The sequence below is a fragment of the Cydia amplana genome, chromosome 3, assembly GCF_948474715.1.
Source record: "Cydia amplana chromosome 3, ilCydAmpl1.1, whole genome shotgun sequence".
NCBI lineage: Eukaryota > Metazoa > Arthropoda > Insecta > Lepidoptera > Tortricidae > Cydia > Cydia amplana.
The window spans coordinates 20,207,422-20,222,713 of NC_086071.1; the positions used below are offsets into that span (position 1 = coordinate 20,207,422).

Below are 15,292 nucleotides of genomic sequence, written 5' to 3' on the forward strand. Positions count from 1 at the left end.
AATAAATTATTTTCAGAAAATTATAATAAATATGTTATATTCGTATAAATAAATATATAACAAGTATTTGTATTGTATAATTTTACATAATTTATATTCCGAAATAGGCAATTTATGTATTTTTTTTTTTGGATTTTTTAATGTTAAATGATATTATCAATATTTTACACTTATTATCAGTTTAAACCCGCATTATCTACTGCATATGTTGGTATTTATATCATATTAGAAAATTGCTGGCTTACTAATGAGCTTAATTTTTACGATATATTAAGTTTTTTTTTATAATTTGATACATTACATAAGTTTGTATTTTTGTTGTTTTATAAATTAATTTTAAAAATAGCTATAATGTATTAAAACCATATATACTTTGTTTAATAGCTAAATATTTATATATAATCACTATAATCAGTGTTTTATAAGTTGTAAGATAGGTACTTTTAATGTATGTCACAAAATATTAGGTATTGGGTCCGGTGACTATCCAATGGTATAATTATTAATTGCTGTAATTATATGCATCAATTAATGTAATAATATAAAAAAAAACATAAGGCCATCACGATAGTAAGCCAACACCGTAGCCTATGGTCGCTTACAACTTAATAGATGTAGCTTGTTTAAATACAATGTTTTGTATGCTCTAAAGCTGGACCGAATGATATTAACACGACTAACATCCAATTGCAGACTCTAAGTTTCACGATTTACATAATTAAAAAAACATACTGTATGTTCTAAGTGGCCTAAATTTTGCCCACTTAGTCATAATGTTATTTAAAACCTATCCATCCTCTAGTGTGAAAGAAATAGTAATATCTTTTTCTACATTTATTCTACATTTATAAGGTAGACATTATATAGTGTTAGAAGACATAGAGCACGTTTTTCAAACATACAGCTTAATTTCATAATCAATTATAGCAAAATAACTGGAAAAGTAATGGAGAACCGTCATCACCATACACATGAAATCATCACCGGTCGTCTTTTTTTCCCGGTAATGATGGGTATGGTGTTGACGATTTGAGAGTTTCTTGTTTTTATATCTAGAATACGAATACTAGTAGTTAATGTCTATGCAACACAATAAACTTCATGTAGTTTTACATTCATTTCAGTAATTATTTATAATATATCATTCATAAGTTTTTTAAACCAAAGCGTAACGGTGATGATGCTCTGTTGTGACAAACTACGTTTTACAAATTTGTTCGTAATATTTCTCACGATTGAATCATGTGACTTAGAAATAAAAAAATATTTTGAATTTTATACTAAAGTTAAAAATAAGGGAAGGAACTTTAGCGGTGTTTTGTTGTTTATACACGGATATATACTCACGTTGACATTATCATGACGGTGTTGACGAATATTCGTGACAAATTTTAAATATTTTTAAGTGTACTTTCTCGATGAAGGAATTGTTTCATATTTTTTTATGTCTTAAACAACAACATGGAAAACATATAACTAAAAGCAAAATCGCATTCGTACGATAGGTATGCGATAACTACAAACAAAAAGTTGAGATTTTTCCGGTAGACGGTAATGATTTTAGACACATAAAACATGTTATATAAAAAAAAACTGTTAAGTTATTGGAGATGATAATAGAAGGAACATTAAGATAATAGTTCTTAAAACATATAAAAAAAAATACAACACGCACAACCTACTAGTTTTTTTTATAAAGACCGAAACATAACTTTTCGCCGGAATTTGAAATCCACCCTCTAACTGACAGGCCTAGGTATATCGTCCGGGGTTTAGCGTCTTCGCTTATTCTATTTTGAATGAAATACCTCCTAGAGACAAATGGACTAACAACCAAATGTACGCTGAAGAGGGAAGCCACATCTGGTACACGGATGGTTCAAAGAAAGGAAATGATGTAGGATGTGGGATCTATGGTGAGAGACCTAAGCTCAGAGCTAGCGTCAGCATGGGCACAAAGGCCTCAATCTTCCAGGCAGAAGTCTTCGCCATCAACAAATGTGCGGAGATTAACCTGGACAGAAACCTAAGACACCAACATATCTACATCAACTCAGACAGCCAGGCTGCTCTGCTGGCACTAGAATCCCTTGAGTCAAACTCAAAACTAGTCCAGAACTGTAAAACAAACCTAAATGCACTGGCTAACTCCAACAAAGTCACACTTAGATGGGTACCAGGGCACTCCGACATTAACGGAAACGAGGAAGCAGACGAACTTGCAAGAAAGGGCGCAGACACACCCCTGGTCGGCCCAGAACCGTTCTGTGGAATCACAAAACGGGATGCATATTCTCTGCTCAGCGACTTAGAAAAAAAGAGAGCAATCGATTGGTGGAAGTTCGCTAAAGGACAAGTACACTCGAAAGCTCTAATCAAAGGGTTCAACAGCAAAATCGCTAAGGAGCTTCTGGGGCTCAAAAGGCACAAAACTTGCGCGGTGACTAGAATACTGACTGGACACTGTAAGTTGAACAAGCACATGTTTCAAATTGGCAAGAAACAAGATGCGACATGCAGGTTCTGCCAGGAGTCAGAGGAGACTGCAATGCACATTCTCTGTTCCTGTGGACCACTAATGTCAAAAAGAAGTACCTACTTAGGGCGGCATGTATTGCAACCCTATGAGGTACAGAACGTTACGGCCCAAAGCATCTGTAATTTTCTGGATGCAACGGGCATTAGTAATGAACTTTAAAGGGCCGTCACAATAGATCAATACTTGGTCGACGTGACACTCAAAGGCCCGATACCACCCCAATAATAAATAATAAATAATAATATTCTATTTTTCCAGTTCGTGGTTTTACTGGTTGAGTCATTCGGATATTGATAAACAATTAGCCACCTATAAAACAGGCCACTTGAGAATCAAACTCACAAACTCAGGATTTTATCACATTAAAATAAAACAAAGTAAAAAATTATTATTATTTTTATGGGCGATTCTCAGAGATGACGTTCGGTGCCTGACTTCGGTGCCAATTTTTTTTTTTTACTTATTTGATACGCGACTTTATTTCCTAAAATCTAGCCTTAATATAAAAAATATTGGTAGTGGAGGCCTCCATTAGAACCTTATAGTTTTTATGATATTTAAGATTTAAAAAACACCGAAATCATGTGCAGGCACTGAAGTCAATTTGCGTCACCGAATTCAAAAATGCTTACACATAAATCACACTTCAAATATATATCTAAATTATATTATAATTTATTCATATTTTTCATTCTTATTTGTTGATAAGCGATGTAGCGAGGCTAATGATATCGTAAGCTTAAATAAGTTTAATAAATAGTACCTTTGTTTACTCAAGATTTTAAAATAACCAAGTTACGGCTTATGAAACATCATCTCTAGAAGTTATCCCACAGACCCACACTAATTGACTATCCTCATATCATACAATAGGGCAATGTATGGTCCTGAAACGAGTTTCAGACATGTCGACCACAAATGCGCACATAAGTGCCATGAAGGAGAAAAATTTTGCTTCATACAATCCGACGGCACACTCATCAAAAATAAACTTATATTATCTACACCTGATCAATAGAAACTTTTGAGTGGTGTTCAATGCTCAAAGATATTTAATGCACTTATAAAACAATGTAAACAATACGGAAAACAAGTATTTTTGCTAGACTTATAAATAGTATATACATACACAAGTTATTTAAAAAGAAGTGGGATCGAATTGACTGCATTTATTTAATATGGCTGACACGTTTAAAGGTATCGAGGTGTAGGGCGTCAAGTGATACAGAGGACAAATTCACATAATTTACTCCATTGGATTGAAGAGAATATCAAGACAACAGCGGAAAGAGAAAAAGAAAAATTGGGTCTACAATTTTCAACATACGTCTGGTGAAAAAAAAACTACTCATTGTAAACTAGTGATTTTGTGTACCTATACTATGACTTAATTTACGTACAAGCATAGTTTTACGTTTATACAACGTATCTTGTACTTTTTAGGTGTGCTAAGTTAGAAAATAAAGTACAAGAAACTAGTTTACAAAGCAGGGTTTGAATTCGGTGATCACTTTCTTGATATCGGTGGTCAAAAATTCCACCGAAACCAAGGAAATCAACACCAGTGATATCAAAATTGATCGCTTTTTAGCAATTACAGAATTAGCATGAATGATACAGAGATGATGTACTAATGATGAATTCACGTACTTTTAAGGATTTCTTAATCACTTGCATAACGATAAATGCACTAAAACTGTGGGAGAAAATTGCACCACCGATCTCAAAAAAACATAGGACCAAACCCACCGAATGACAGAGAAACTTTAAAAAAATCACCTTAGTATACTGTGACTGCAGAAGGCACAACTAAAGCATACTATGTTTGAGCCACTCAGTTCCTGGTCTACAAGTTTGTAAGAGTACAGACATGGTTTACAAATTGCACCGAAATCAGTCACTAGCCCGGGACACATCGCAAATTTGGTTTTATTCAATGTGTCAAGCAAACACATTATTTTGATATAAAGAATATGATCAGTTAACTAATACCTTATGCGTGAATACCGATAATAACTCCGATCTAATGCCCCATCTTGAGTAATATTTTTTTGTTTCAAACAATCTGGGTGCGGGACACGCCCACCGAACATCATTTTTCGCATTTGAATTTTTTTTCGTGTATTATATAAATAATAAATAAATACAGTAGAGTCCGGTTATAACGACGCCCAAGGGACCGCTGATATTACGTCGCACTAACCGGACGTCGTACAAAACGAACTGCCAATTTTAATATTTTTTTTAATCAAAATAATTACGTCATTTTGTATTTATTAACACTTATGCGACAATAAAAGAAAAAAAAAAACATTTCCTTTAAAATATTTATTTTCGTTAGTATTACAACACTTTGTCTTAAATGGAGAGACTTGTGTGTTTAGAAGAAGCCACTTTTCAAGGTACAGTGGGGCTCCCATACAACAAACGTGATTTTTGACCGAAGTTAAGCAACGTCGGGCGGGGTCAGTATTTGGATGGGTGACCGTTTTTTTGCTTGTTTTGCTCTATTTTTTGTTGATGGTGCGGAACCCTCCGTGCGCGAGTCCGACTCGCACTTGGCCGGTTTTTTTATTACACAGTTCCTATGTCCATCTCCTGTGTCCATAGATCAACTCGAAGGTATGTACCTACCAAAATATTGCATTGTACCTAACTTATGTACATACATTATGTATGTGAAGTTTAAGCCTTAAGCTCAATTGAATAATGGGAGTTGGGTTTTATTTCGTTTGCAAGATTACGAAAAGTCACATGACTATTTCATCTTGCTGCGTATAGGCAAAAGGGGAGGGGAGTTAGGTGCGCGGGATGGAGTAAGCTTCTTACCAACTATTTATTTGTAAAAACTACGTCGCTCGTCGTCGTTGTAACCGGACTTGACGGACGGATTTTGAGTCAATTTCCGTCGTTAAAAGCGATCGGTCGTTATAAGCGGAGTCGTAATAAACGGTTGTACTTTCATAGTAGCTCGTACTAAAACCAAACAAGTGCCTATACTTACGTCGCTATAAGCGGTTGATTGTTATATGCGAAGTCGTACTAATCGGACTCTCCTGTAGTTTGATAGTGTTCCAGACAGAATATATGCTGGAGATTATGCCTGAATTAATTCAGATTTATTGAACAGTAAATTCAATGTTTTTTTGCCCCGGACACGTAAAAATGGCCCTCCTGAGAAATGCCCTTATACTTCATTCTTGATCTTTTTGTTCATTCCCTGATTCATTGTTCAGTCCTTGCTCATCCACCTTTGATAACGTCCGATGTCCTTGTACAGAAGGTCTAGAAAGCTCATCCTCTCGTGCATCGGTCTTGAACCTAGGCGTAGTTCAGTGTTTATCTCCATATATGGCAGCTTGTCCTGGGATACGCGCGGCCATTGCAGGGGAATCAACTTTGACGGCTTCGGTGTTGGATTTCTGGAATAAAGACATGAATTGTTTTCATATACATATAATGGAATTATGTCTATTTGTTAAAAATTCCCCAGACTGTTTTATCAAGAAAACCTCGTTAATTTATATTTAATTTAATGTGTCCAGTTGCTAACAATACAATGTATTACAAGAGCACATTTTTAACAGCAATACGTGTATTTAATGAATTACCGAATGAATTAAAAATGTTGCAAGGCAATATTTTTAAGTATAAATTAAAGAAATGGCTGATTGAGAAGGTGTACTATAATCTTAAAGAATTTTTTGACGATGCATGTGACAACGAAATGTAAATAATTTAGTTAATGTAGTATATTCTTGTAAATACATCATAAACACGGACAAGCTATTGGCTATACAAGCACAGTATTCTGTGTTCACCCATTTTTATTCTTTAGATAAACGTTTAAATATTTGCGCACTATTTCTTAGCAGTTGGTTAACATAGACATAGACTAAATTTATTGGTCATTAAATATTAGGTACAGTCATTATTCAATAAATTCATTATAACTTTAAAAACATTTTTCTATGAGCTATTTTTTAATTTATATTTATAGCTTGGAAGGCTTAAGCCCTCAGATCATAGAAGGTACTAGATATCTGACGGAGGCGTGGCGCGTGTCGCCGCAACATGGTCAGGCTGACCATTTTTCTTTCCGCCGTAAGACCGGTAAGACAGTCGCAATTTAGCTGTCGTAGAAAAATGTGCTCGTCAATTTACGTAAAATGCCGGTTTGTAGCGTTGTTTCGTGTAGAAATAGGAGTGCTAGCAAAAACTATAGGGATCATGGAGTTACATACCACATGTGAGTACATTTTTTTAACGTATTTAGTCAATAAAACAACACATTTTAACAAATAAATCCAGTGACATATGATTGTACTGAGTCGGACCATTTTGCCAAACAAACGCGTGGCAATTTGAATATGCATTCTACATTGACGGCTTAGCATGGAAAACTATTTGTAGTATGCTAGGCAACGGCGCAATGCATTAAGCCGCTAACGATATCCACAACGGCATTATTGTTTCTTGGTACGACCGCTAACCGGTTCCCTTCTTTCCGCAAGGAACTAGAGTGGCGCTCGCAGTGTTGCCAGAGCGCTTCCAGCTTTTGTACGTACGTACGTCAAAAAAGGTACGATTTGGGTAAAAAAAGTACGGATTTTTTTTTTAGGATAAATTTCTTACAGAAACAATATTTCTGAAGAATCTGGGGGCCTACCGCAAGATCCTAAATTCGCAAAAATATTTCTCTTTTACTCCAATGAAGGCGTAATTAGAGTGACAGACAGATGCCCGCAATTTTTGAACATCGATTTTCGCGGTTATTATAGCCCTATTCGGAAAAAGAAAGAGTCGTGAAATAACTTGAATAGTCCAGAGGGCCTACCGCGAACCACCTTCGACGTGTTGCCTGCCTCCCTGTCACACTTACGTACGAATTCATAAGTACGACAGAGAGGTCACAACTGCCACAAGTCAAAAGTGGTTCGCGGTTGGCCCTCAGGGCTATAACCGCGAAAATCAAAGTTAGCAAATTGCGGGCATCTTTGTCTGTCACTCTAATTACGCCTTCATTGGAGTAAAAAAGAAAGATCCCCGCAATTTGCTTATTTCGGTTTTCGCGGTAGGCCCTTAGATTCAAAAAGATTATATTATAAAACAGCATGCCATCAGCGTTTATCTACATTTTGCTATCATTTTGCGATTGCAATTTGCAATAAAAAATGAACTAAGTATTTTAAAGTACACAATACAACTCATTTGTTGTATTTCTCTCAGTAAATATATTTTAACATAAACAAAGTTAAATTGATATACATGAAAAATTAATGGCCGACCGAATTTTGACTGAGTTTTGTTACGACACAACTGCTGACTGCAACTGCTACTTGTAATTACGTAAGTACATTGTTTGGACGTATAGGTATTGTCTATATTTTTAATTTCCTTATAGTACCTACATGTACATGGTACTTTTTTATATTGGCCATTATTTTCAAATTAGAAATTTTGCCCCGAATTAACCAACATACCGAAAAAAAAATTTAAAAACTATCGTACATCAAATAGTACGATTTTAGTACGATGTACGCTGCGTACAAAAAAGGTACGCAAGTGTCAAAAATAGTACGTAAAACCGTACTAAAAGTAAAAGGTACGATCTGGCAACACTGGGCGCTCGTGCATAATTGAGGTTTAAGCGTTATCGATAAAATATCGCGTCTAACGACAATCCCAAAGTAAACAATATAAACAAACAGTAAATAAAATCGTTACTAAATTTCATACCAATTATGTTAGGTACATTTTGATAAACATATAACAAGCTTTCGAATCATTGCTATTTTTTTATTAAAAGCTTTGTGACAGAACTTTATGGATCGAATAATATAGGTACTTACTTTAATCGTACATTAAAAATCTTAGCTCGCAAATAAGATCAAATGTTTAAAGGTATATAAATTAAGTCAATGGCAATTATTACTTAAAACATTTTAATGCCAAAACAATAAAGTCATGTTTAGAACATAATACAAAATATCGATAGCTGTTGTAGGCCGGTTACTAAACTTTAAATTGTTCGAGAGCATCACATTATATCCTACAGTATATTTGTGTTTGGAATATAATAGAACACTATTTTGTGAATGTATGTGTAATGTAATCTCTAAAAAATATATTGAGATTTTTGTAAAAAAAATTTTTAAAAATTTAGTTTTTAAAAAGATGTAAACATCAAATTCTACAGTAGCGATTTTTTGTTCAAAAGGCATAACCAAATATTTTACACTGTAAGTAAAATATGCACCACTTTTTTAGTGGTGCATACGTCACGAGCAATAAAAATGTTTGAAATAAATAATTACAATACAACATTAATTAAACACTTGGTGATTTTCCACTATATTGTTACGCCAATTATTCTACTCAATCTAATAAAATAAAAAACCAGGGGATTTTATTTTTACTATTTTTTAAACAATTATAACGTATTTTACCCCACGCGCATTAATTCTACAGTATATTTTTTTAATGCACCATACAGCCTGTAATTAATGTTATCACAACGTCAAAGAATCTCCTATTAATACAATGAGCTTTTGTCACAATTGTAAAAATGGCTATCGTTAAATTATTTAAATGATCGGCGCGGGGCGGGAGGGGAAGCGATGGCGATACCTCAAGGCCGCACGGCCGCAAAGCAACGGATTGGATAGGATGCAGGTATCTTAGGGCGGTTACAGAGTAGCGTTTTATACGAGCGTACGCGTACAGTCACCAGCAATTAAATGTCTGCTAGTGCACGAAAATACTAACGACCTTTTTTCCTACGTCCAGTTGACCTAAGTTTAAAATGTATAAATTGCGAAACTTGTAACGACATGTGTCCCACGTTTAGCTGACCTAAGTTTAAAAAGTCTACCGTACCGCGAAGAAATTCAAAGGTGTATGTGAAGTCCCCAATCCGCATTGGGCTAGCGTGGGGACTACCGTACGAAACTGATAATTTTATTTAACATCACGATTTTTGGTCGTTCATGAACTGTCAAAAGTGACGTTTCTTCAAATAAAAACGTCACTTTTGACACTTGTATGGATGGGATATGTCAGTGTCAAACAAGTGACTAAAGTGACGTTTTTTTTTAGAAACGTTACTTGACACTTGTATGGATGGGATATGTCAGGGTCAAACAAGTGAAAAAGGTGACGTGTTTTTAAGAAACGTCACTCTTGACACTTGTATGGATGGGATATGTCAGTGTCAAACAAGTGACAAAAGTGACTTTTTTTTAAAGAAACGTCACTTTTGACAAGTATGGATGGGCTATGTCAGTGTCAAACAAGTGACAAAAGTGGCGTTTTTGAAGAAACGTCACTCTTGACACTTGTATGGATGGGATATGTCAGTGTCAAACAAGTGACAAAAGTGACGTTTTTTATGAAACGCCACTATTGACACTTGTATGGATGGGATATATCGGTGTCAAACAAGTGACAAAAGTGACTTTTTTTTTAAAGAAACGTCACTTTTACATGTATGGATGGGATATGTCAGTGTCAAACAAGTGACAAAAGTGACTTTTTTTAAAGAAACGTCACTTTTGACATGTATGGATGGGCTATGTCAGTGTCAAACAAGTGACAAAAGTGACGTTTTTGAAGAAACGTCGCTCTTGACACTTGTATGGATGGGATATGTCAGTGTCAAACAAGTGACAAAAGTGACGTTTTTTATGAAACGCCACTATTGACACTTGTATGGATGGGATATATCGGTGTCAAACAAGTGACAAAAGTGACTTTTTTTTTTAAAGAAACGTCACTTTTACATGTATGGATGGGATATGTCAGTGTCAAACAAGTGACAAAAGTGACCTTTTTTTAAGAAACGTCACTTTTGACATGTATGAATGGGCTATGTCAGTGTCAAACAAGTGACAAAAGTGACGTTTTTGAAGAAACGTCGCTCTTGACACTTGTATGGATGGGATATGTCCGGGTCAAACAAGTGAGAAAAGTGACGTTTGTTTTTAAGAAACGTCACTTTTGACACTTGTATGGATGGGATATGTCGGTGTCAAACAAGTGACAAAAGTCACTTTTTTTAAAGAAACGTCACTTTTGACATGCATGGATGGGATATGTCAGTGTCAGACAAGTGACAAAAGTGACTTTTTTATTTAAAGAAACGTCACTTTTGACATGTATGGATGGGCTATGTCAGTGTCAAACAAGTGGCAAAAGTGACGTTTTTTTTTAAGAATCGTCACTTTTGACACTTGTTGACACTGATATATCCGATCCATATCGTTTCTATAACTAATATTTGACGTATCTCAACTGACCTAAGTTTAAAATGTATAAATTGCGAAATTTCTAACGACATGTGTCCCACGTTTAGCTGACCTAAGTTTAAAAAGTCTACTGTACCGCGAAGACATTCAAAGGTGTATGTGAAGTCCCCAATCCGCACTGGGCTAGCGTGGGAACTACCGTACGAAACTGATAATTTTATTTAATATCACGATTTTTGGTCGTTCATGAACTATCAAAAGTGACGTTTCTTCAAACAAAAACGTCACTTTTGACACTTGTATGGATGGGATATGTCAGTGTCAAATAAGTAACTAAAGTGACGTTTCTTCAAAAACGTTACTTTTGACATGTATGGATGGGCTATGTCAGTGTCAAACAAGTGACAAAAGTGACGTTTTTGAAGAAACGTCACTCTTGACATTGACACTTTTATGGATGGGATATGTCAGGTCAGGGTCAAACAAGTGAGAAAGGTGACGTTTTTTTAAGAAATGTCACTTTTGACACTTGTATGGATGGGATATGTCGGTGTCAAACAAGTGACAAAATTGACGTTTTTTATGAAACGTCACTATTGACACTTGTATGGATGGGATATGTCAGGGTCAAACAAGTGAAAATGTGACGTTTTTTTAAGAAAAGTCACTCTTGACACTTGTGTGGATGGGATATGTCAGTGTCAAAAAAGTGACAAAAGTGACTTTTTTTTAAAGAAACGTCACTTTTGACATGTATGGATGGGCTATGTTAGTGTCAAACAAGTGACAAAAGTGACGTTTTTGAAGAAACGTCACTTTTGATGTGTATGGATGGGCTATGGCAGTGTCAAACAAGTGACAAAAGTGACGTTTTTTTAGAAACGTCACTCTTGACACTTGTATGGATGGGCTATGTCAGTGTCAAACAAGTGACAAAAGTGACGTTTTTGAAGAAACGTCACTTTTGACATGTATGGATGGGCTATGGCAGTGTCAAACAAGTGACAAAAGTGACGTTTTTGAAGGAACGTCACTCTTGACACTTGTATGGATGGGATATGTCAGGGTCAAACAAGTGAGAAAGGTGACGTTTTTTTTATTCATATTGACTTTCAAAGTATTGTCATTACTGTCATTAGGCTTTTTGAACGTAGCTATTTTGAGCGTAGCAATTTTAAAAGTATTGGTCTCAAATTATTTGTTATTTATTTTGATTTCTCGCAAAGCACTTGTTATTATTCCAATATTTTTTTGATAACACGTGTTAAAGAAACAGATAATTGTAGAAATATAAAATTTTCGAGTGTAGGATGAATAAACATATTTTTTAAGCATAAAATAAAAAATAAAAAATCATAATAAATAGATCTCACGGTATCCGAGTGGTGCAAATTTCCATATCAATTGAGATTAATATTATGACCTAATCATCAAATTTTCGAATTGTGTAGGAATTTTTAAGTTACATTTATATCGATTATTTAAAAAAAAACTATAGATTGAGCTTACTGTACACAGCTCACAGGAAACTGTCGGGATTTCTTTGTTATTAATCATGAACTAACTTAAGACATATAATTGATACATTATCCCGACTGTATGACTTAGTCTGTATAGTGTTCTAGATATTGACCCTAGGGTCATTAATTTCATGAAGAGCTCAATTACGGTACTGGAGATAATCGTATCGTGGGCATCTGTAAACCCTAAATATTGATTAGAAAAAGCTTTCGAACAATCGAAACTGTACGAATTAATGCAAGCAAAATTTTTTCTTCCCCCGCCTATTGTAAATTTATCGACTTGTCCTACTCTCTAGCGTCGCCGCTCTTGTCCTTTACCCCGCGCGGTTCGGCCAATCACAGCGCGTGAGTTGGTTGTCTGGCCACGCCCTCAATGATGTGGTGGGGCACAGTTGGAGAGACCGAGTCTCGTTGAAATTATGCTTCGTTATAAATCTCCTTACTTCTATGATCTGAGCTTAAGCCTAATCATATACTTTCGCAACTTATTGTAAACTACCGGCGGTGGATCTTAATACCTCGGTCAGTTGCTCGGTTGTGTACCTATTAAACGTGTTTTCATTAACTTTGCAGTGTTATATTATGCAATGCTGTATACCAACAAAAATCTTATTTTAAATGATTTACACTTCCGAATTTCGAGATAAAAAACGAAAATTTTGCTTTACTACTTGTTTTCTAAACAACTGTATAAAGAAGCATATCCTAGAAAAATAAACTTGAGATGTTGTGTTGATTCAGAAAACAAACACGTACCCATATTTTACAAAATTAGTCCAAAGTTCGGTCATCCTGTCTACAATCAGCATATCTTCATCACGCAAACGCTCCTTCATGTAAGATATGTCATATAAATATCCCAACTCATCTGCGTGAAAAGCACCATCTATTGTAAACGGTACATTCATGTAATCCTTGTAATAATTCCTTTCACCAGCAAATGAAAACATATAGAAGTAGATATTGTCCACGCCACTCTCCAAACATTTTCTAACAGTTCTTAGTATCGGACTATGTATTACAAAATCGGCATGGACATTAATATCTGGTCTCTTGTTTTCTGCGCATTGAACATCATCACCATAGTAAAACAACCGGACAATCTTTTTCATTTCGTTTGAGAGCTTACTTTCATTTTTGAATTCAAAATGAGTTTCTAGAACCAAAGACACGAAGTCTTCACATTCAAACCTACCATTTCCTATGCCCAAAGTTAAAATCGCATAGCTTTCGTCGTTAGTAATACCAACCAAGACATCGACATCTCTACGAGATACTGTGTTCAAATCAGCTGGATATTTCGTTATATAGTTATTAGCATTCTCGAATTGTTTTTCAACACACGGTTTAACAATAACACCAGAATCCCTTGTTGCAGCAATAAGTTCAAGTGGCTCCACTTTGTTTAGAAATGATAGAGCATCATTAATATCATTTGTTGAATAATTCAATTGTTTTGCTAATTTTATAGGAGCATCTCGATCAGGCTCAGAATCTTCATTAAGATCATGAGATAATGCAACGCCACTTTGCAAAATCACTCTATGATAAAGCTGTTCCTTTAGAAAGTGCTGATGATAATCCACAGATATTGAACCAGCACTGTTTCCTGCTACAGTGATTTTGGAGTCGTCTCCGCCAAAATATCGTATATTTTCTTTAATCCAACGCAGTGCTTGTATTTGATCTTTCAAACCCTGATTTCCTGGTACTTTGGAAGTATTTAGACAAAAAAAACCGTATGGGCCAACGCGATAGTTAAACGTAATGAGAATTATGTCATGCCTAACTAAGAAGCGTGGTCCGTATAAGTATCTGCCTGCAAATCCGAATTCGAATCTTCCCCCAAATATGTGGATCATAACAGGCAAGGGATTATCAACACTAGCACTACTCGGCACGTTAATGTTGACGTGAAGGCAGTTCAGTGTCCCAGTAATTGTTTTATTTAATTCTTCAATTTGAGGACACCTTGCAGTATCGTCCACTGCATCAAACATTCCTTCAAATTTGTGTGGAATAGGAGGCTGAAATTTTAATAGGTATGTCGTTTTGTTAATCGTCCTTTACAATATGTTATTATTAATTTATTTATTTTCGGATGTTTGTATTTTACATATATCGTTGTCTTAGTACCCACAACATAATCCTTCTTGAGCTTACTGTGGGACTTAGTCAATCTTTGTAAAAATGTCCTATAATATATATTTATTATATACTTACACCAAAAACATTGTCCGGATCCACCCTCGCATACGGGATACCCAGGAACATGGAGTAATTCCCGTCTTGGGCCCAAAGCCCCCGATAGCTGCCTACTGGAGTATGCACAATTGGTCTGGATAACTCAGGATCCAATGGATTTTCTGTAAAATACACTAAGTTTTGTCACAGGTGGACACGCAGTAAGTATGTCTTCAATCAAATCATTCAATGTTGTATTCAGTCAACTCATTGACCGAATGAGCGTGAACTGCAAAATCTTAGGTACAAATAAAATCCGAATGAAAGTTAATTAACATTTATCATACAAAATCATCACTTAAGATTAAACTCCACCAGCAAGTATGAGGATTATTAGTTAGCTAATTATAATGCAACTTTTTCATCAGTTTTTGAAGAATAAAAAGAGCCTTTACGCTGGTGTGGTAAAACAATATTAAATTTTACCTGGTACCGAAGTCTGAGATGACTGCTGCGCCATTATTAGTAGATAGCACATAAATACCGGACTAAAAATTGGAATTTTAGAGATCATAACGAGCTTGTGAATTCTGAAAATGGAGTATAAATAGACAATATTGTTTGTCATAATCAAAAGCATTTGATTTTACTGTTGCTCATGCGGTGTTGGCGCGGGTGCTGTCACTGTCAAATTCCTGTGTGCAATGAGTTTGTTGCTAGCTTTTGGTCGGTTCTTATCATCATCGTGACCGTTGAGTTCTAACTATGTAGTACTTACGTGAATGCATGGATCACGACCA

The 15,292-nt window shown here is 35.3% G+C and overlaps 1 protein-coding gene across 1 annotated transcript; it reads right to left on the bottom strand.

Annotated features, from left to right (window-relative positions):
- Nucleotides 1-5,754: 5,754 nt before the first annotated feature.
- Nucleotides 5,755-15,012, bottom strand: LOC134662723 (juvenile hormone esterase-like). The gene is made up of 4 exons (XM_063518994.1): nt 14,979-15,012; nt 14,532-14,674; nt 13,065-14,335; nt 5,755-5,961 (listed from the first exon to the last, which is right to left on the bottom strand). The coding sequence occupies exons 1-4, from the start codon at nt 15,010-15,012 to the stop codon at nt 5,772-5,774; spliced, it is 1,638 nt and encodes a 545-aa protein (XP_063375064.1). The 3' UTR covers nt 5,755-5,771.
- Between the last annotated feature and the right edge of the window lie 280 nt (nt 15,013-15,292).

Bases quoted from the DNA above. Each gene is read 5' to 3' on its own strand.
- LOC134662723 (XM_063518994.1), bottom strand. From the start codon at position 15,012: ATGGCGCAGCAGTCATCTCAGACTTCGGTACCAG. The intron at 14,675-14,978 runs GTAAAATTTAAT...TGTATTTTACAG, and splicing joins ATCTCAGACTTCGGTACCAG to AAAATCCATTGGATCCTGAG. The intron at 5,962-13,064 runs GTACGTGTTTGT...TCTTTATTCCAG, and splicing joins ACTAATTTTGTAAAATATGG to AAATCCAACACCGAAGCCGT.